The 22,818-nt window shown below is 25.6% G+C and overlaps 1 protein-coding gene across 1 annotated transcript in view; it reads right to left on the reverse strand.

Moving 5' to 3' along the window:
• LOC100205929 (DNA repair protein RAD50) overlaps positions 1 to 22,818 on the reverse strand; it is a 46,765-nt gene that overhangs the window by 6,239 nt on the left and 17,708 nt on the right. Inside the window, exons 20-29 of the mRNA XM_065790690.1 lie at positions 22,364 to 22,489; positions 20,210 to 20,354; positions 20,021 to 20,134; positions 19,430 to 19,522; positions 19,104 to 19,203; positions 18,816 to 19,027; positions 16,312 to 16,577; positions 10,860 to 11,055; positions 10,416 to 10,611; positions 7,763 to 8,040 (exon numbers count right to left, since the gene is read on the reverse strand). Coding sequence (XP_065646762.1) covers positions 7,763 to 8,040; positions 10,416 to 10,611; positions 10,860 to 11,055; positions 16,312 to 16,577; positions 18,816 to 19,027; positions 19,104 to 19,203; positions 19,430 to 19,522; positions 20,021 to 20,134; positions 20,210 to 20,354; positions 22,364 to 22,489 — 1,726 coding nt within the window. The remainder of the gene's footprint in view (positions 1 to 7,762; positions 8,041 to 10,415; positions 10,612 to 10,859; positions 11,056 to 16,311; positions 16,578 to 18,815; positions 19,028 to 19,103; positions 19,204 to 19,429; positions 19,523 to 20,020; positions 20,135 to 20,209; positions 20,355 to 22,363; positions 22,490 to 22,818) is intronic.

Here is a 22,818-nt window from a genome sequence, read left to right on the forward strand (position 1 = left end):
ATTATTTTTGTAATAATAAAACTGGCAGTCTCCAATGTGCTCTTATTTAATTCTAACCTATATAAATATTTTGTAAAAAAAAAAAGGTATATATTAGTAACGTTAACAAAGAATAAATTAAGTTTAAAGCGGAATCACGCATAGAACAAAAAAACTCAAATTTTAGTTACTAGATAAATAAACTTTAACTCCTCGGAAAATATAAGTTTCAGCGGTATATACTTTTTTAAAAATAATATTTTAAACATTAGTGAAGCTTTCCAGTAAGTAACTATATATCGTTGAGTTACAGCAATCGTTTAAATGCACTTCATGAATGATCATGCACAGAAGTCACACACGTAGATTGCAAATTTGTTAATTTCATGCAGATATTTTTGAGAAAATAAATTGCTTATGAGTATTTTAAGTGAAATATTATACTTCTATAACTCATACTTTACATATTTTCGATGAGAAATGGCAGTCATCAATTATTTCTAGATAAAGTATAGCATTTTGAAATAAGTAGTATAGTATAAAATAATGAGATTTGCGAGGCTTTCTTAAGATTTATTGATTACAAGATTAGTACATCTGGTCTTAGTCTATCTCTAAATTTACTTGATACACTTCAAAAGATTTTTTGGACTTGATATTCAAAATCGTAGAGGCCAAAGGTATGATGGTGCAGGATGAATATAAAGGATGTATGAATATAAAGTATGGCAGGTGAATATAAAGGAATATAAATGCAGAGTGAATAAAACCTCTTAATCATAATGCTTTTTTTGTTCATTGTGCCATAAACTTAGTTTAGTTGTAGCACCTGTTCAAAAAGTGAAAAATCTTTGCCAAGTAAAAGAAATTTCTTATTTTTTTAACTTTTCGCCTAATCTTTTTATCCTAATCTAATTTCGTAGTAACTGTCTCAAAAAATATCTAATTCTAGACCAGGAAAAAATTATATATACGGGTAATTCCATGTAAAAGTGGGACAGTCATTTCAGTCACCCCTTGGATTTTCTTTCAACTTTAACAAGTGGTACCTATTAATAAAACATGAAAAAATGCAAAATTTGAGCTCCCAAATCCAAACGGTTCAAAAGTTATGATGTTTTGAAATTCAGCCTAAAACATTCTCCTTTTTTACAAAGTCTGCCATTATGGATTTTGTAGTTGTACTTTTAATTGAATAATTTAAGATCTAGTAGAAGAATGTGGCTAAAAATTGGTACCTGACCTGAAAATGTAGATAAAATAGTGAAATTTGAATTTTTTGATAGTTATTTTTTTATCTTAAAATGGTCAGCTTTCATTAATTCGAAGAGTTGCCCAAGTCTCATGGATTCGATTTTTTTTCCAAATGAAGTAGGTGATCCTAGGCTATCTTTATAAAAAAGATAGTTTTGGTTTCTTAAAGCATAATAAAGATATGTCATTTTGAAATTTAGACAAAAAATTTCTGTATTTGGCCTCTATTCTCTATTATAGATTTTATAGCGATACTTTTTGTGTGAATAATTCAAGTTCTACTAAAGAAATATGACTGAAAATTGGTACCTGACCATTTTTAAAGGTGTTGAATACAAAGATGAAGAGAAATTAACCTAATTCCTTATATACTTTAGAATAATTTTTGCATTTTAAAATGTCAACAGTCCTTTTTTTCTTCTTATAACCATAATTTGCATTTCACTTACTTCTGGAGTTGCCTTAACTCTCATTGTGAAATAAGATGCTTTGGAAAAGTTTAGGTCTCTGAAAGAAAATAAAAAATTATATTGCTTTGCAAAACTTGCATATTTATGATCAATATTTTCAAAAGTATACATGGAAATATAATTTACTATACAACACATTGAAAAAATAGTTTATTTTTTTATTATTCTAATAATTAGGTATTATTTCAAAATATTGGTTGCATGCTAAAATTTTAGGTTACATGCTCAAATGTTGTGTTAAAAAATAAGAAACTAAAATGCTAACTTTTTTGAAAAATATTAAAAACCTGCTTTATTGAATAAAGCTCAAAAATAAAACTGAAAAGGAATAACCAAATATTACTAAAATTGAAGTTTATATCATTTAAATAGTGAATGTAAAATACTAATCAACTTTCACTGAAAAGGTAAAACTTGTTCAAATAGAATTTCATCTTCTTTTAAGACTTGGTATTTACGCCCAGAAGATGATGAAGGTGTTTTAACAAAAGAAATGACATTTATTCTTGGCACCCAGCAATTATCATCCCACTATGGCCAGTAGTATGACCGACTTAGATAATGTGGATGCATAAACTTTACCATAAAATCGTCATTCCCTTTATTAATTTCAGAAACCATACCAAGCCAGTAAAAATTGTCATATTTGCAAAATAGGTATTGTGACATTATAACATTGTCAATTTTAATAATTTCATTTTTTATTTTTTGAGGAAGTCAAATGTTAGAGCAAAATCATCATCATCGGATACCCTTTTCATTTTTGTAATTGAATAAGAAGATGGTATAAATTGATGGAAACTTCTTGTCGCAGGAATAGTGGTTGCTGTTAAAAGTCTATCAGTAAGTTTGTTTCTTACTATCTCCATTTCTTCAGCAGTGACATGCACAAACGTAATCCCACTGATTGACTTTTGACAGTATTCAAACATTGCTTGAGAAGACAGTATATGACCTGTGGTTGGACTCTGCAAGCTAGCTGTTGCAACAAGCTTTTTAACAGTGCCACCTATTCCATTGCATGGAGATTTGCCATGGCTTGTTGCAAAGATGTTCCAGATGCAACGAACAGAAAAATCTTGAGCGTGGCAACATAAATTGTAAAAATGTTTGCAGTTTTTATACTGCCCTACACAGCCATCAGAAAAATAATGAATTTTTGTAATTGTGGGACAAAGATGAGTTTTTATATGATTAATGGTTTTATGCATAACTTCGTTGATAAATCCAACATCATGATTCAAATCATCTGAAATTACACAAAAAGAAGACTTTTCCAATTTCACAAGGGAACATTGACTCTTGCTCCAATGGTAACTCTGTATCTTGTCTTGTACTACAAAAGTGTAATTCTCTGAAAAATCTGCCAGTACAATAGCCTCATCAATACTAATTGTTTCTTTAAGATGCTTTAGATAGCTAGATTGTGATTTTACTATAAATGAATGAGAAGTAATATTATCAAGTTTTTCACACAGGAGCTCTATGAATTCATTTAATGGAAGTTTTATTGTTAATAGTTCAGTTTTATCTGTTGTTGTCCACTGTTTGAAATCCACTGACTGTTCATTTTCATCACTATCATATTGCTCTTTTGGATCATCATTTTGTGTTAGATACTGCTGGAAATAATTTTGGGCAGCTTGTATGTTAGGACAACTATTGTATCAATGAACCATGCAAACTTTAGATTTTCTGCTTCAGACAATCTTTTCAATGATTTCATGGTAAGATATATCAAGGCCTATACCACTCAACATTAATTTTACATTTTGGAGTATTGTACACACACAAACAGAATGTGTACCTTTTGGGCCAGCAAGGATGCACCATATAGGCTGAAGACTGCAAAATTTAGAAAATCCAATTTTATGGCCTGGGTACTTTGTCTTATATGCCACATAGATCTAGATCGCCAGCTTTGGTTTGAATTTCCTTTAGAACTTCATATTTTGGTGCAACAAGATTGGAGCCGGTTACATCCAGAGCAGTTGCAAGCTTCTTAATAACAGCTTCTTAACTTGCTTTATCTTTCTCTTTCCAAGTGAAGGCTTGTTAGAGGTTTTGGGTAAATGAACTTTTAGAGGAGACACTTCAAGTTCGCATAAACTTTTAGAGGAGACACTTCAAGTTCGCATGTTGAGCAATAATCTTGTTGATTCCAGTATAATTTCTTTTTCCATATTATCTTCAGTTATTTTTATCTCTAACTCGTTCTCTTCTGATTCTTCACTTGATGCTAATTTATGTCTGCATTGTGTACAAAGTTTTTCACCTGGAACTACGAATTTGCCTTTACTGCATAGGTACTTTTCTGTACCCAAGTTGATTTCACGAAGACTACCTAAAAAAAAGGGAAGAACTAAAAAAAAGGGAAGAACTCTTCTAATATGTATAAAAAGTTTAATAAAACCTTAAAAAGTTTAAAGTTGTATGGCATTTAATAGTGCACTTTCAGAATTTAGCTAAAAGGTTAAATATAGCTAAAATAGAATTTGGCTGCCATTAATTTCATTTTTGTAACTCACAACATTTTCACAAAACTAAAAGTTATGATTACTATTATTAACCTTTTATAACTTTGTTATGAGTATTAAATGGATTAAAGCACAGTGTTAATTTAGTTGTATAACGCTTCAAATAAACATGTTTATGATGGAGACAAGTTGTTGGTATGACATTTATTATTGAGAGCCCAGTCCTCCACATTAATATTTCTCTTTCATATTCAGGACTATTTTCAAAAGGTTCAATTCCCAGCAACGATGTATATGTTTTGAGATGACATTCACTTTCTAGGTTGATTCCAATGAAGCACTGTTGGCTGTTTGCCATGACTAAAAAACTCAATTACCAAACAAGATTTAATAATTATTTAATCTAAAATTAAAATAATTTTTTTTTATTGAAATTTGTTATTGTTAACTGTTGTTTCAAAACTATATTTAGACGACATAACTGAGATTGCAAAACTATATTTTTCAAAATAATTCACTTCACAAAACTTTATTTATATATCAAAATCAACCTTAATAAACTGTTTTTACACACCACAATTGAACCCATGAGAGTCAGGTAATTTGTAAAAATGTTACCCTGTTTTATGGTTAAGTAATGTTATACCATTTTTAAATTCAAAAATTATTCTAAAATATTAGAAATCAGGTTAATTTCTCATTATCTTTGTATTCAACACCTTTAAAAATAGTCAGGGACCAATTTTCAGTCATATTTCTCTACTAGGACTTAAATTATTCACAAAATTTTTTGTTTAAATTTCAAAATGACGTATCTTTATTATGCCTTAAGAAACCAAAACCATCTTTTTTTATAAAGATAGGCTAGGATCACCTAATTTATTTAAAAAAAAATCCAAATGACTTAGCAACTCCGGGAATTAATGAAAGCACAACCCATGGTAACAAAACAAAAAACTTGACTAGCCATTTTAAAATAAAAAAATAACTTTTAAAAAATTTAAATTTCACTATTTTATCTACATTTTTGAATTCAGCACCCTCAAAAATGGTCAAGTACCAATTTTTAGCCACATTCTTCGACTAGATCTTAAATTATTCAATTAAAAGTACTACTACAAAGTTCATAAATAAGAAAAAATTGATATACATTTTTTATTGATGAAAAAAATTTCGCATCATCCATTTAAAATGCTAGATCCGCCCCTAACCTTATAGACCCAATTTTATTACAAGGATATCTTTTGACTGCACTGTGTGAATAAAATCTGTATCTTCTTTCATTGAAACATTAGAATAATGGTGTAAATTTAATGTAACTTTAGCATTGAATAAAGATCATTGAAATAAAGATTAGCTTTAACTTGAACTAGTTTGACTTAACTGGAATTTGCTTTAGTCAAACATTTGTTAAGTTGAACAACTTTCTTTGGTCCCTTTGATGTTGGAGTTATAGGGAATTAACTGTGTGTGTGTGTGTGTGTGTGTGTGTGTGTGTGTGTGTGTGTGTGTGTGTTTGTGTGTGTGTGTATATATATATATATATATATATATATATATATATATATATATCAGGCTTGGTCGGGAAGCGGGTGCGATCGCACTCTATGTTTCCATTTATGTCCAAAACTATTTGACATGCTAAAACAATTAAATTTGTAAATAATCTTTTGTAATGAAATGTTTCAATACTAGCATGCGTTTTTAAACTAAGCAATGATTTACTTTTATTGAAAAAGAAAATTTTTAATTTTATTTTTCCAACTTTATAAAGTTAAGTGAATTTTATTAAAAATTATAATAAATAATTATATAAATAATAATATAGATTAGTATTTTATTCTTTAAATGTAAGTCTTTTAAAAATGTTTGTACGATCGATTTTAAAAAAGACTTTCAACAACACTGTGTTTTCAATAAAATTTTAAAAATATTAATCAACAAAGTTAATAAAATTAATAATCTAATAAAAGTAAACTTACAGAAACTTACAGGCGACTGAACATAAACATACATATATACAATGTGTATTATGAGTGGATGAACACTGCACCAGAGATTTGAACAAAACACAAACATACATTTATACAAAGTGACTAGCACCGTGCCAGAAGTCCATACAGAGCGAAAACATACAAATATATTAAAAGCCTACTCACTAAATACATCAGCGGTATTGAGAAGCAGTTCTGCTTCCTCTTCATAAATATATTTTACCTTTTTAATTTAAACATTAAAGTTTGCTTTATAATAACTTGGTGCAATAAAAACAAGCTTCTAGTTTGCAATAGACAAAATTAAATCATAATTTACTTAGAATGTAATATGTTTTTTATAAACTATAGTATAATAAAGCGATGGACTAAAGTAAAATATAAAGTATAAATATTAAATGTATACATAGTGTGCAGTTTGAAAACCTGTCATTATAGACTGCTGTTTCAGGGGTCTGGCGCATTACGGAATTTTTTTAAATATTATAAAGACATAGGAAAGGTCTAAAAGAAAAGGTCATTATAATATTTTTATAGTAACGCAAAGATTTTATAATTTCTTTTGTTTATCTTACTTAAGAAGAATTGTTTTGAATATTTTAAACTTATATTATATATTGCAAACTACAAAAAGCATGAAATGGTTATAAAAATATATTTACTTTTTTATTTATTATATAATTCAACTACTGTTAGTTTAATTAGAATCTTGTTGAAAAAAAAAACTTAAATAATTATGTTATACGCTTTGATATATTAAAGAATGTTGGCTTCTATACTAAAGGCTCATTAAAAGTAAGTTGTTACTTTTTATAAAAGTGTTGCTTAATTTTTTTTTTAAAGTTATAAAAGAGAAAATTTTAGAAATAATTTATTCTAAACATAATTTATTTTGATTTAGTTAAGTTTTTTCTTCATTAAGAATTTCATTTCTTTTTTTAGTTAATTTTTTTAGAAGTTGCCTCCCGCCAAGTTAAGATTTTTATTGCACTTTTTGAAATGTTCTCAAAGCATCTAAAAAGCCGTGGCGAAGTTGTCGCAACTAAATATTATATGCATGGTCAGATATAGAGTGCGATGGCACCCATCTCCCAACCAAGCCTGATATATATATTTGATGAGGTCATACTAAAAATATTAAAATGTACTTAATCTCCCCCCCCCCCCTCTCATTGGCATTAAATATAATGCCAATGAGGAGGAGGGGGGGGGGGAAGATTCAGTACATACATAGACTATCTTATAGCCTGCTGCCATAAAGGAGTGCTGCTACATTGACTAAGGGTTTGGCATGGGGGCAGAAATCTTTTCTTTCATCATTCTATTTTTTTCTGAAAAATTAAAGCGCACACTTTTTGAATAAGACCACAAAATATATCAGGAAATTACATCCTTAGATATGAATTATTTATGATTAGCAAAAATAAGGTATTAAAGTGTATATATATTTTTTTGGGATACCATGTTTATATATTTAAATGCTTTACATACTTTCATTCTAATATGCAATGGAGAACAAACAAATATATACAATAAAATACAAACTCATATTCTGCTTGTAGACAAAAAATTAAAAATTTATTTATACCCTATAATTATATGATCGTCTTGCTTTTGAGGCTCCATTTCCTTCTTCATCTTCTGCTATGATTTCTATTGTATCGATGTCATTTCCTTTGTAAGTTTTTACCCAGTACTCTTTAACTATTTTATTTATTTCATCCAACTTTAAACTGTGGTAACGCATTATAGCACTATCTAATGCTTTGTAATATTTTGCAAGATCAGAACTAGCAAATTCGGTTGTCTTTATTTCAATAAGTTTTTCACAGTACTTCGATTCTGCATTTGCATACATAGCACTGGCTAATAAATAATTAATAAATGAAAATTTTTATTTTAAAAATCTTATGAATAAAAAATGCTGCAATAAAATGGTATAAAAAACATGAAACAATGAAAGGATATAAAAAGCAATAGTATCTTTTTAATGCTTAGCTTGCACTAACCCTACATTAGCTGTAATGTCAGAGAAGTAATTCAACATCAAATCACTTATTGCATTAAACCATGTGTCTTTTTTTTGTTTCAAATTTTGACACATGATTCATGTTTATAAAAAAATGTTGCATGCAAAATTTTAACTAAATATATTTGATTTTTTTCGAATCATTGCAACTTTAATTTTGATCTGGTTTTCCAAAATGACAGTCTTATGACCTAAAAGCATTTTTCTTAATAAAATGAGAAATAATATATGACAAAAATATGAAAATGCCCATTCAGAGTACATTTTTAATGCAGAATTCAAAAAATGCACTTGGAATGCTAAAATATTAAGGGAACATGCTTAAATATTTAAAAAACAGCAGATTTTATTGCCTAATATTGAGATACTTAACCCTAAAAACAACAGACACATAAAACTATATTTCTAAAGTATACCAATTTTTCTATATTTTTTAAAGTGTATTAATTTTTTTTTTATCAAAAAACTACTAAAAAACTTCTAAATACAAAAAAAAATTAATTTTAAAACAAAAATTAAACTTAACAAAACAAATTATTTATTGAGATATAAACACTATATTTTTTAGCTTAAATTTCACTATATCATTTTCCTTTTTAAGCCATCTAATTTCAGTTTTCTAAACCATTGTCAACAATTTCTAACCATCTTCAACCAATTTCTTACTATCTTCAACCAATTTATTTCTAACCATCTTATTTCAGTTTTTAAGCCAAATATTAGGCTTACGATTATGTTTTTTTTTTTTTTTAAATAAAAATATCTGGTTTGTTTAACGAATGGTGTGTTTATTGCAAAGGTTTTTTTAAAGAACTTAATTTACGCACTAGCCTTGGTTTCTCTTTCTAAATTTGACAATAAAACCTTTTTGCTGCATTTCAGTTTACAAAGCTTTACAGTTCTCAGATGTCACTTTTGATAAAATAAAAAATGTAAACAAACTTTGACCCGGTTTTCTTAAGTAACTATTATTACTAATAAAACAAACTTTTGTTTTCACCAAAAAAATTTATTTGTATACTTTTCACTTAATCCCAAAAATATTATTTTTAGTTTTTAGGTTTTACAAAGCTGACTCATTTTTAACAACCTGCAGCCTTATTAACTTGAAATTCTTTTTTTTTTATTTTATTGTAATTTTATTATACCTAACATATTAAAAAAAGGAAAACCCAAACATTAAAATATAAAAAAAAGTTTAATAACAATGCATATTTTTATATCCATGAATGGCAACACTTTAATAAGTCCAATTCTTTACATCTACTTTATGTTTATCTAGATTATCATTTTTTTACCGATCTCTCATTGGAAACATTATATATAATCAATTGCATACTTTACATCTTCTTGAACTATCAAACTACTCAATGTAGGTCATTACTATTCATTGAAGTAGATTCCTTATACAGGATCAATTAAAGTTGACTCTCTTTAACGTGCTTTGCATTCTTACTCCTGATTCCATTCTCTACCCCTTTAAATCCCTTATTTGTTAAGGGATTTAAAGGGACAAGTATTTTATTTTAATTAGAAAATGGCTTTTTTAAAAGTATCTTATTGAGCCCACACTCATATTTTTAGAAGGACTTGCCCATAAAATAGCATTAAACGCTTCCTATATGTTTCTGTTGTTTAAAATTACAGTTCTATATATTTTTGTTGTTTAAAATTATAGTTCTATATGTTTCTGTTGTTTGAAAGTATAGTTCTATATGTTTCTGTTATTTGAAATTATAGTTTTATATGTTCCTATTGCTTGTAATTATAGTTATGTGTGTTTCTATTGTTTTTTAAGTCAGATTTTTTGCAACAAGTAAGATTATAAGTAACTAAAAATGTTAAAAGCAAAAAAAAAACTTTTGAAATCAATTTTTCCAATTTTAAATAATACAGTGTTTCAGCAATTTAAATCTTATTAATTAGTATTAAATTTTTTTAAATGTTAAAATATTATTTTCTAAAAAAACTAAATTTTACTCTGAAGTGGTTCTTTTTTCTATTTTCATTGCATACACTTTTTCTATTTTTATTGCATACATTTTATGATAATGCAAAAAAAAAAAAAAAAAATTTATATTTCAATATTTGAGTTTTCAATAAAAATGCGCATATACATTACAAATTTATATTAGGAACTTAAACTATTTTAAAACACTATAAAAGTTTTTATACTTTGTTAAGAACATAAACATTTATTCAAATTTTATACCTAAATCTCGCTCGCATCTTCCTATTTCAGATTCAAATCCTTTTTTAGAAGCTTCTATTTCAGCTTTTTTTGATCTGCATTTATCTAATTGTGTTTGCAAATCTTCTTTTTCTTGAATAAATCTTTTATAATCTCCATATTTGGACAAGTCTGCTTTTAGTTTCAAAATTTGTTTTTCAATCAAATCTATTTCATTCTAAAACATTTTTTAAATAAAAAATATAAATCAAATCAAAAATTCAAAGACTTAATATTAATCTTTTAGGTAAAACCTATTTAAAACAGTACACACATATTTACATTTATGAACATATATATATATATATACATATATATATATATATATATATATATATATATATATATATATATATATATATATATATATATATATATATATGTATATATATGTATATATATATATATATATATATATATACACACCATATTTTTTATCCACTTGATATTATCATCAATTTCTCTTGCTCTAATCTCTTGCTTAGAAATCTCATCGGTAATTTTTGCAATATCTTCTGCTCTTTTCATACGATTTTCTTCAGTCTTTTTTAATTCTAACACAACACTTTTGGATCGCGTTTGATTTACCATAACTGCATTTTCTTTGCCTTCTTTAATGTAACTAAATGAGAAACAAAATAATTTAAACATAGAAAATATTGCACACCAAAAAGTGTGTGCATGTACATGCACATTTTTGTTTAAATGAAGCAAAATCATGGTTTGTACAAAATTTAGAAAAAGAGTTAAAAATAGAGACTCATTGAAATACAACATTTGATAAAAAAACATCACCAAACAACTAAAAATACTTAAATGTAAAGTTCTTAAAGTAGAAAAGATAAACCCTGGAAAAACACTTTTAAATTTTTGTTAACAGATTTGACGTTGACTAAAGTACCATAAACTAACATAAAGTAACATAAACACAAAAAACCATCGTCATCACCAAGTTCTCTAAACCTCATTGAATAATATTCGTGGTCTTCAAACTAACTTTTCTTCTGTTGATTCTTATCTCCTGCAAAGTTCACCAGACCTAATTGCCCTTTGTGAGACTAATTTGAGTTCGGCTGTCTCACCTTGTGATCTTAGTGTTGATGGTTATCTTCCATTAATTTGTAAAGACTCCAATAGTCACATGCTTGGCCTGGACATTTACTATCGTAAGAACTTGCCCATTTGTCGAGAAGTTGTCACTCTTCTTCATTTCCTGTAACTTTAGGGGTTCCTCAAGGTTAATTCTTGGCCCTATACTCTTTTAAATTTACATTAACGATTTTCCAGATATATTCTCACATCCAAGGTGGCATTGTTTGCTGATGATACTATCATTTATTCTTGTTGTGATAAGAAACTAACACTCTCTGATTGTTGGAGAGGGCATTTGAGCTTGAAAAGGATATAACTTCTGTTATATCCTTTTTTAACTCTTACTTCTGATCTTTCTTGGAAACGGTATATCAAATTCATTGCAAAATTAGCATCTGCTAAGGTTGCATCTCCTTATCGTGCTAGACACTTTCTTACTCCAAATGCTATTCTTTATTTCTATAAATCTCAAATCCATCCTTGTATGAAATACTGTTGCCATATTTGTGGCGGATCTTCTAATGATGCCCTTTTTCTTTTAGACAAGATGCAAAAACACAATGTAAATATAGTTGAACCTGTTCTTACAGCCAAACTCAAACTTAAATTGTTATGTTGCTTCTTTTTCTTTTTTCTACAAATACTATGCTTTGATGGGCTTTAAAAAGCTTATATATATATATATATATATATATATATATATATATATATATATATATATATATATATATATATATATATATATATATATATATATATATATATATATATATATATACACACACACACACACACACATATATATATATATTTATATTAAGCTACATTTTATTGTGGTCGAAAAGTTAAAACAATTAAATTAATGCGGAAGTACATTAAGTTTTATCATTTTTTTAAAAACGGCAATAATAATGAATAGAAAGCTTTTTTTAATTAATAGTGTTTTTGTTTTTGTTTTATTATATTATATTTTTAAAACATGCGTTGCTGCATCAACTATCTTATAGCCTGCTGCTACAAGGAAGTGCCACTATATCGACTGAGGGTTTGGTTTGGGCAAGCAATCTATCATTTTAATTTAAAAAAATTTACTCAAGTTTAAAAAACAATTTAAAAAAAATTTACTCAAGTTTATAAAAAATTTATTGTTTATTATTATTGTTAGTACTGTTTAGGTGCATTGTCTGTCTTATTCATTTTTAAATATTCCTCTATTAATCTTTAACTTTGTCTTGACAACTGTCAAAATATGCTTTGCTGAATAACAATTTTCCTTTGTTTTAATGTACTTCATTTTTATTTTATATATATAAATTCTATTAAATATATATATATATATATATATATATATATATATATATATATATATATATATATATATATATATATATATATATATATATATACAATTTTACTTACTCTCTCAAAAATATCACGATCCCAGACAAAAAAAGTTATACTATTTCTTTAATAGACAAAGTAGAACACTTTATTAAAAGAATTCGTTGAAAAGCCCATTTTTTCTTAAAATCTGAAAAAATAAAAACCCTTTAATTGAAAAAAAACAAAATGAAAATTATGGGTTCAAAACAAAAAACGCCCCACTATTTATTTCTGACCTGGAAAATTTTGAAAATGATTTATTACACTTAATCAAAACTATAAAATTTCAAAACATAAATAATGAATTCCAAAAACAATTAAAACTAGACATTAATAATATAAAATTGAACCCTAATATTTTAGTTTTTGATGATAAAGCAAGCAACATTTTCCAAATTACCCCAGAAACTCACCAAAAAATACTGCGCGATAATATTTCTAATAATTATACAGAAGCACCAAAAAACTTGGAAAACGCCATTAATTTAGAAGCTCAAAACATTGCCAAAAAATTAATTTAGATGCGAGAATTGAATCAGTTGCACCAGCGCAAGCGTTTGTTTCACTAAAAGATCACAAACCAAATTTTCAAAATAAACTCCCTTGTAGACTACTAGTACCTTCAAAAAGTGAACTAGGGCACGTTAGTAAAATAAAAGTAGGCAAATTAATAACTCTATTCAGAAAAAATTAGGTTTACATCAGTGGAAAAATACAACTGATGTTATAGATTTGTTTTCTAAAATTAACAATAAAAATGAATGCACATTTATACAATTTGATATTATTGATTTTTACCCCTCAATTACAGCAGAAATTTCAGATAAAACAATAGAATTTGGAAAATCCCATTTAGAAAATAATGAGGACACTATCCGTATAATTAAGCACTGCAGAAAAACTTTACTCTATTTTAATAAGGAAACGTGGAAGAAAAAAACCACGCACAAATGCTTTGATGTAACAATGGGAAGTTACGACGGAGCAGAAATTTGCGAATTTGTAGGTTTATATATTTTAAATACCCTAGCTAAAATAATCCAAATTAATCAATTAGGTCTTTATCGCAACGACGGTTTAATAATTATGCATAAAAAATCAGGGCCTCGATAAATTAGAAAAGATATTATTAAAGTTTTTACAAACATTGGCTTCCAATTTGAAATAAACATAAATTTAAAAATAGTGAATTTTCTTAATGTCGCATTTAACCTCTCAGAAAGTTCCTATAAGTTCTACAAAATGCCTAATGACGAATTATTGTATATTAATGTGAATTTGAACCATCCCCCTCAAATTCTGAAACAAATTCCAACTTCAATTAACTATAGGCTAAACTAAAACTCTTCTGATGAAAATATTTTTAATTCCTCTAAACGCGTTTATGAAGATGCCCTTAAAAAAAGTGGCTTTCAAAATTTCGAGCTAAAATTTGAAAAGAAAATTGCAAAAAAGCGTAATAGAAATAGAAACATAATTTGGTTCAACCCCCAAGTACAGCAAAAATGTTTCAACAAATATAGGTAAAAATTTGTAATTGTAAACAAAAAATAGATTGCCCTTTAAATGGAAAAGGCCTTTCGAAAAATGATATTTACAAGTGCATTGTTTCCTCACAAAATAACCCTGATAAACAATATATTGGCTTAACCGAGGGGAATGGAAAAAACATTATGCCAACCACAAACAATCGTTTAAACACAAAAAGTATTTAAAAGAGACTATGCTGTCAATATATATTTGGGATTTAAAAGATACTATGCTGTCATATATTTGGCATTTAAAAAATAAAAATTTTAATTTACAATGGTCTATTTTAAAATCTGCCCCTGTCTATAATAACATTTCCAAAAAATGTATGCTATGTTTGCAAGAAAAATTTGACATAATTACTCATTTAAATCAGGAAAATTTATTAAATAAAAAATCTTAATACAAAAATAAATACCTCTTAAAAAATTATAAAAACAAATGACCAAAATAAATTATCCCCATTCCAAAGAAATTTATTTATTAATTACTTTCTGCAACTTCCCGTTAACCAAAAAAATATAGTAATTAAAATTTTTTTATAATAATTTATAACTTCCTGTAAAATATTTTTTTCTATAAATTGAATTTTTTTTTTTGTTGAGATTTAGTAACTCTTTCTGATGATCCAGCAATGGTGAAACTTCAAGTAGAAGAAAAAAGTTAGATAAGTGTTTTTTACAAATTTATTATTGCTCTGTTCTTTAAGAACATTGAGCACTCTTTTTGTAAAATACACTAACATAATTTACATATATATATATATATATATATATATATTATATATATATATATATATATATATATATATATATATATATATATATATATATATATATATATACATATATATACATATATATACATATATATACATATATATACATATATGCATATATATGTATATATATATGTGTGTATACATATATATATATATATATATACATATATATACATATATATGTATATATATGTGTGTGTATATACATATATATACATATATATACATACATGCATATATATGTATATATATGTGTGTGTATATATATTTATATACATATTTATATATATATATATATATATATATATATATATATATATATATATATATATATATATATATATATATATATACATATATATACATATATATACATATATATACATATATATACATATATGCATATATATGTATATATATATGTGTGTATACATATATATATATATATATGTGTGTATACATATATATATATATATATACATATATATACATATATATGTATATATATGTGTGTGTATATACATATATATACATATATATACATACATGCATATATATGTATATATATGTGTGTGTATATATATTTATATACATATATATATATATATATATATATATATATATATATATATATATATATATATATATATATATATATATATATATATATATATATATATATATAATCTTGCATGGTAGTCTTCAAAACTCTCTAGCGCTCTCTACAAAACTACAGTTTATAGAAGAAAAGTTTCTTCTATAAACTGTAGTTTTGAAGAGAGCGCTAATAAACCAGACCAGAAAAAGTTTATATATATATATATATATATATAGTATTAAAAAAAGTTATATATTAGCACTTAAATTAGTTATAAATATTATTATAAAACTATTAGTTACAAAACGTTTAAAATATATAATTTAAATATATAAATATTTATTACAATATCATAATAAAAAAAAAATTAAAGCATTTTCTTTTAGGCATTAAATTAATGAAAGAAAGAAACAATAAAAATAACAATAAAAATAGTAAAAAGAAATAAGAAATAATAAGGAAATAAATAATTTACAATGGAACAAAAAACATACCTGTTGATTTTCTCTGTCCATTCTTTAATCTTATTACCGTTATCTTTAATATCAAAAAGTTTTATTCTGATTGTTTCTTCATTTTCTTCTTTTTCTTTTGTTACTTTAGATTTAGAAGCAGATTTTACTGATAGTTTAGAACGCAAAGGTTGAAGCTTGATAGAAGAATCTTTTATTTCAAGGTTATATGTTTCATTTGTTAACTTTAGATCTTTTAATTGACTTTCAAGAGTTAATCGTTCTTGAAGTTTACTTTGTAAAAAAAGCTATTAAATAAAATATAAACTTAAAACTGCTAACATCATGTACATAAATAAATACACACACACATATATACAAATTTTATATCAAAATTGTTTTAGTAATAAAATTTTAATAATAAAAACATTGTCTGTGTGTGTATATGTGTATATATATATATATATATATATATATATATATATATATATATATATATATATATATATATATATATATATATATATATATACACAGATACACACACACATTCTTACTTAGTTGTCTTTCATTTTTTACTATAAAATGAAATGTTCATTTTTTTAATTAAAAAAAATAATAATTTAGAAGACCAGAAAAAGTTAAAAAATTTTATAATTATTTTTTTAATTGATATACTACCTGCCCAAACCCAAACCCTCAATTGATGTAGAACCACTCCTCATATATTTTACTTATTAGTCAGTTGATGTAAACAGTAAAAAAAAAATTAATAATTAAAACATTCGGAACGTTTTTTTTTTTTAAAAAAAACATTCTGAATGTTTTGATTATTTAAAAAAAAAATAAAACAACATGCTATTCATTATTCTTTTTTAACAAATCAAACAAAGATTTACTCTCTGTTAATTCAGGTGTTCAGTATGATGAATAATGATCCTCTTTTTTTTTTGCTGTAAAATCTCAAGCAAGCATATTTTTTTATTTAAAAACTTTGGCATATAAAATTTGCCGAATGGTCACACACAAGCAGTGAACGCCTTACGGAAGAAATGAAGTACATTAAAATAAAGGAGAATTGTTATTCAGCAAAGCATATTTTGACAGTTGTTAAGACAAAATTAAAGATTAATAGAGCAATATTTAAAAATGAATAAGACAGACAATGCACCTAAACAGTACTAACAATAATAATAAACAATAAATTGTTTTATTAACACTAATATGAACAAAAATATACAAAAAATATGTAACCAAACAAAAACAAAAAAAATACATAAAAAAAATAAAAAAATAAAAAAATTGATTACAAAAATAAAAAGTATGCATACAACAATAATTTACTAAATATAATAACGAATTCCAACCAATCATGTGGCTAAATTCAAAGACAAACAGATTAATAGTTACATGGTCAAAGAGCAAACAAAGTTATTTAGCTATCTTAAAAGTATATTACTTGAAGCAACCCTGATTGCTGATTTTATATTCCTGGGTAAAATTTCTTATGAAAAAAAGTTTTAACCTGGTCAGACAAAGCCAATTTTAATATTAACTTTTTACTTTTTAGACCACCAGTAACAAGAAATACTTATTTTTAAAGTTTATTTATTTGTATATGCTTCTAAAGTTGATTAAAGTAGTAATGTACTTTTATTTATCTCATTTCTATTTTTTATTTTTTTTTTAACTTTGGCATATGACAATGAGTTATTTAAGCTGAATTTGTAGAAATGTCAGTCTTCCTTCCAAGTTCTCAATGCATCTCATTTTTTCTTAACATGTTTGAACTCACCAAACACTTTTCAAGAACAGTTATATAACTTTCAATCAGATTGGAATTCTTATGTGTAGACTATATCCAATAAACTTGAGTTTCAAATAATGAGTAGACTATATCCAATAAACTTGAATAGACCATGCTAAAATTAACGACATTTACTTGAATTAATGATGTTTACTTGAATTAATACTAAAATCAATGACGTTAACTTGGGTCAAGTTTTTTCCACTCCAATTTTTTTTTCAAAAATAGAAAAATTTGGAGTGGAAAAAACTTGAAAACAAGAACTAACAACTAATAAAAATAATTTATACAAGTTATGAAAAGCACATTTGCTGAATGATTAATAATTTCAGGAATTTGTAGATATCACTGCATTACAACTGAAATAAAAGCCCTTTATGATCTGACCTCTAAATACTATTTTTTATTTCAATTTTTTTACCAGTAGTACTTTATGCAGTTAATTACAACATATTAACATTTCTCATATAAATACTTAAAAATTGTATATAACATGGAGTTGTTATCGATATTAGTTGATTTTATCATTAAACTAAAAGCAAGAGTTTCTTCAACTGAGGGTTTGGGTTTAGGAAGAAAGTATCTTCGATAGATATCTATCACTGAAAGTAGCCCTATGACTATTTTCAGAGGTCAACAATTTATTGGTCAATTTCAGTGGTCAACATTTTATTTCCAAATCTAGTAAGAATATATAAAAGAAATCCATTTTATATTTTCCATAAAGAAAAAAACAAACCTTTTCAGCATGAAGATTATTAAACTTTGTTTCCAGTAAGTTAGTTTTTTTTTGATAGTCTAAAAGAATTTGTTCTTGAACATTTATGCTTTTAGAAAAATTACCAACTTCACTCTCAGCATCATTAACAGCATCTGCAATTGACTGTAAAGTGCGACCCGGCATTATACCAACAAGATTGATTCTTTCTCGTTCAATCTTAGTATCCAATTCTATTTTAAAATTCAAAATTGGTAATTGTCCTGAGAAATTAAAAAACAAAATAAAAAAGTTGTAAAAAACTTAAACCTTTTAAATCTGATATATAGTCATTTATTTTGCATATATCAATTTCCATTGAACGTGCCTTCTTCTCATCATCCTCAGCTATTTTAAATTTTTCATCAAGCTATACGCAACAAAATACAACTTTTTATTCTATAACTTATGTTATTTTTAGTAACTAATTCAATAAATAGTTAAAAAAACATAATATTACAAAATATATCTCAGTCAACTGTTTAAATAAGAGATAAAAAAAATCATGATATAATAACATAATTACGCAATGAATGTAAATAATAAAAATAGTATAAATAGAGAAATAAATGAAGAAATAAAGAGATAACTCTTACCTCAACCAATTTATTTTTTTCATTTTCAATTTCTTTATTTAAGCTGGCTAAACTTGACTTTAACTTTGGAATTTCAATAATTAAGTTATCTAACTAAAAAAAGAAAAAAAATCTTTTTAACAAAATTACATTTTTTTTTTCAATATTTGAATAATAAAAATGTTCAATAAAAGTCATAAAAAATCAAAACCTTCATTCTTAAAATTCTTTAAATAAAGTTTTCATTTTCAAGACTTAATAACATATGATATTTTCAAGACTTAATAACATATGATATTTTCAAGACTTAATAACACATGATATTTTTGAAAGGATCTTTTGACACTAGTTACACTACTTCAACTTTGTTTTGATAAACATAAACTTTGTTTTAATAGAAAAAGAGGATTTTCAAAAGTTTTCTTGCATTTTTCTTGAACTTATGGTTTATTATATGAATGCTGCTCATTAAAAAAAACAAATCTATTAGATCTTGGACTCATTATATGTTGGTTAAGAATCTCACATCAACAATATTAATGTTTCACACTAGCAAAAAAACTCAGTAAATTAACTTCATATCAGCAAATTAAATTAAAACAATAGTCTTACAGAAGCTTTTATAGGGATAAGATTTTCTAACTTCTTATGAAGATTTTTTTCTTCCTCTATAAGTTTTTCATTTTGCAATCGTTTTTTGGGAACAGATTCCAGTTTACATGAAAGCTAAATTCAAAACATATTAAATATTAGCATAAAATTTTTAATACTAAAAAAAACAACTTTTAAATAAAAAAATACCTCTTCAATAAGATTTTTAACTTCTTTTGTATTCTTGAACTCTCTGTGACAGAGAGGACAACCCTTTTCTTGACTACTTTCCTGTTGAAGTTTTGAAATATATTTTTGATAGATCTTCTCAAAAGCTCCCATTTCAACAAGTGAGCTAAAAATAAGAAACTTTAAAAAAACTTGTATTTAACATTTGTGTTTCCTTGGATGGATTAAACAGTAAAAATGCATTATCATTAAGATCGGCATTTAGCAATGCCGATCTAGAAGTGTCTGAGGTCGATGATTTTTTACTGACCTCTTTTCTATGTTGTTATTGTGAAACCTTTGTATTAAAAATTTGGCCTGATACCAACCAAAAAGAACTTTAAGGTTTAAGGAACTTATTTTTTGAATTCTGATGACTGGATGTCACTAAAGGTTAAATGTCATTGAGGGCTGAATGTCACTAAGGGCTGAATGTCACTGAAGGCTGGATGTCACTGAGCTTAAACTCCAACTTCCATTCAATAAAAATTCCAAAAATTTCAAAATTATAGGTTGTAACAAAGATTGAAAAAAGTATGTGAAAAAAAATATTCAATAAAAAGTGATTAACTAAGTTTTTTAAAGCTCATTCAAAATCTTTTTCTAAATATGAAAAGTGTTTCAGAAATTAAAAAAAGATCTCAATTTAGAAGGCAGTAACAAACTTAATAACAATATCACTCTTAAAGATGTCGTAGTGGTATAGCAGTAAAGTGCTCACTTTGTTAGCAAGAAGTTCTGAGTTCAATCTTCACCACAAAAAAAAACAAACATCCAAAATAAGGCTCTTCTAAATCAGATGATGTTCATTTTGCAAAAGAATTTGACATAAGTGTGAAAATAACTAAAAAAATAAAAAGTTACTGATTTAGTTGTTCGCAAGAGAAGAGCATTCTACGATTTTCTAAAGGAAAAAAGAGATGGTTTGAAAATGGTTTGAAAATTATTATTTTTGCTTATCAGCATAACCAAATCATCCCTAAAGTTTCTTCAAAATAAATATTTTTATAATAATAAAGTTTATTTAAAATAAACTTTATTATTATAAAGTATTCAAAAGACACCATGCTGTCAAAATACATATAGGAGTTGAAAAATAAAAGTATTAATTATTTTATATTGAACCTTTAAACAGCACCTGCATGTAATAATATTTCCAAAAAATGCATATTGTGCCCACAAAATGATTTGAATTAATTACACAAAAATCAAAGTAAAAATCAATGCAAAACTAAAAAGAGATTTTGCAAGTTAGTTTATGTTGTGAGGTTTTCTGCATGTTGATTATCCTTATATTTCTAGGCTATAAAGGATTTTTAAAGGCTGTCATCGACACGGTCAAACAACAGAGGGTTTATTTTGGGTACAAAATGTTGCCACAAATTTGAATTAAAAACTTCATTTTTTAAGAATTCAGGTTCCATATAATAAAATATGATATAATCCAATACAATGTGTGCAATACAATGTTATTTAAATTCAAACAGTTATTCAGCAGTGGCTTCTTTCTTGGTTCTGAAGAAACAAAACCTGATTAGATAAAATTTAAGCAAAACTGATTAGATGAAAATTTAAGCAACCTTAATATTATTTTGTTCAAAAGAGCCTCTTAGCTGCTTGCTAATCATTATTTTGCTTGCACTAAGTATCCTGCGGCAGCTGCTATTAAGACCAATTTTTCACAGGAAGCTGAGGATTCTAGAAACAATTTTAGTCTTAAACAAAGTTTTTTGGGATTATATAAACTGCTTACTGACTTTTTATAAAACAATTTAAAGTAAATAATAACCAATTAAAATGCAATATGTTAAATAAATACACAATTGCTTTAATTTAAACCTTATATTAATTTTCATCATTTAAACTGTTATATGCATTTTTTTAACATGTATTTTGATTATAATTAAACTCTACAAAACTTTTTTTGTTTATTAATAAGTGCTTCTTTTTAACAAAAAAAAAGTTAAATCTGCCCAAAAGCAGATAACCTGCCTCAACCAGCCAAAACCAAATTCGAATGTAGAAATAATTTTAATGGGATATATTATTTAATTCTGACAGATTGCTCAATTGTACAAACTATCTGTACCATTTAAACTATGTATAAAATGAAATTATAAAAAATATATTACTTACTTAGAAATCTTTTCAATTTTTTGCTGAATGGAATCTTTGTAGGTTGAATAGCTATTATCTTTACATACATTATATACTTCTTTTTCTTTTTTTTCAAACTCTAGCTCTTTTTCTTTTAATTGATTTCTAAACAGAAAACTTTTTTTTATTAACAAAACTAGCTTGTAATAAACACTACAGAATAGATAAATTATACCAATAAAATAATAATATTTTATTGGTATAATATTCATACCAATAGTCTTATTATTATAAAATTTTTTAAACTTTAAAATTTTGATTAATAGATTAAAAACTTCTAAAAAGTTGAGGACAATTGTAGCAAATAATAATAAAACAAATGCGACTATGTTTTTATTTGAAGTAAAAATGAATGAGGTCACAATAGGCTGTATGACTTTTAAAGAACAGCATCAGCATATTAAAGTAACTGGAAGTAAAACATAAAAAGCTTA

This window comes from Hydra vulgaris, chromosome 02 (genome assembly GCF_038396675.1).
Source record: "Hydra vulgaris chromosome 02, alternate assembly HydraT2T_AEP".
NCBI lineage: Eukaryota > Metazoa > Cnidaria > Hydrozoa > Anthoathecata > Hydridae > Hydra > Hydra vulgaris.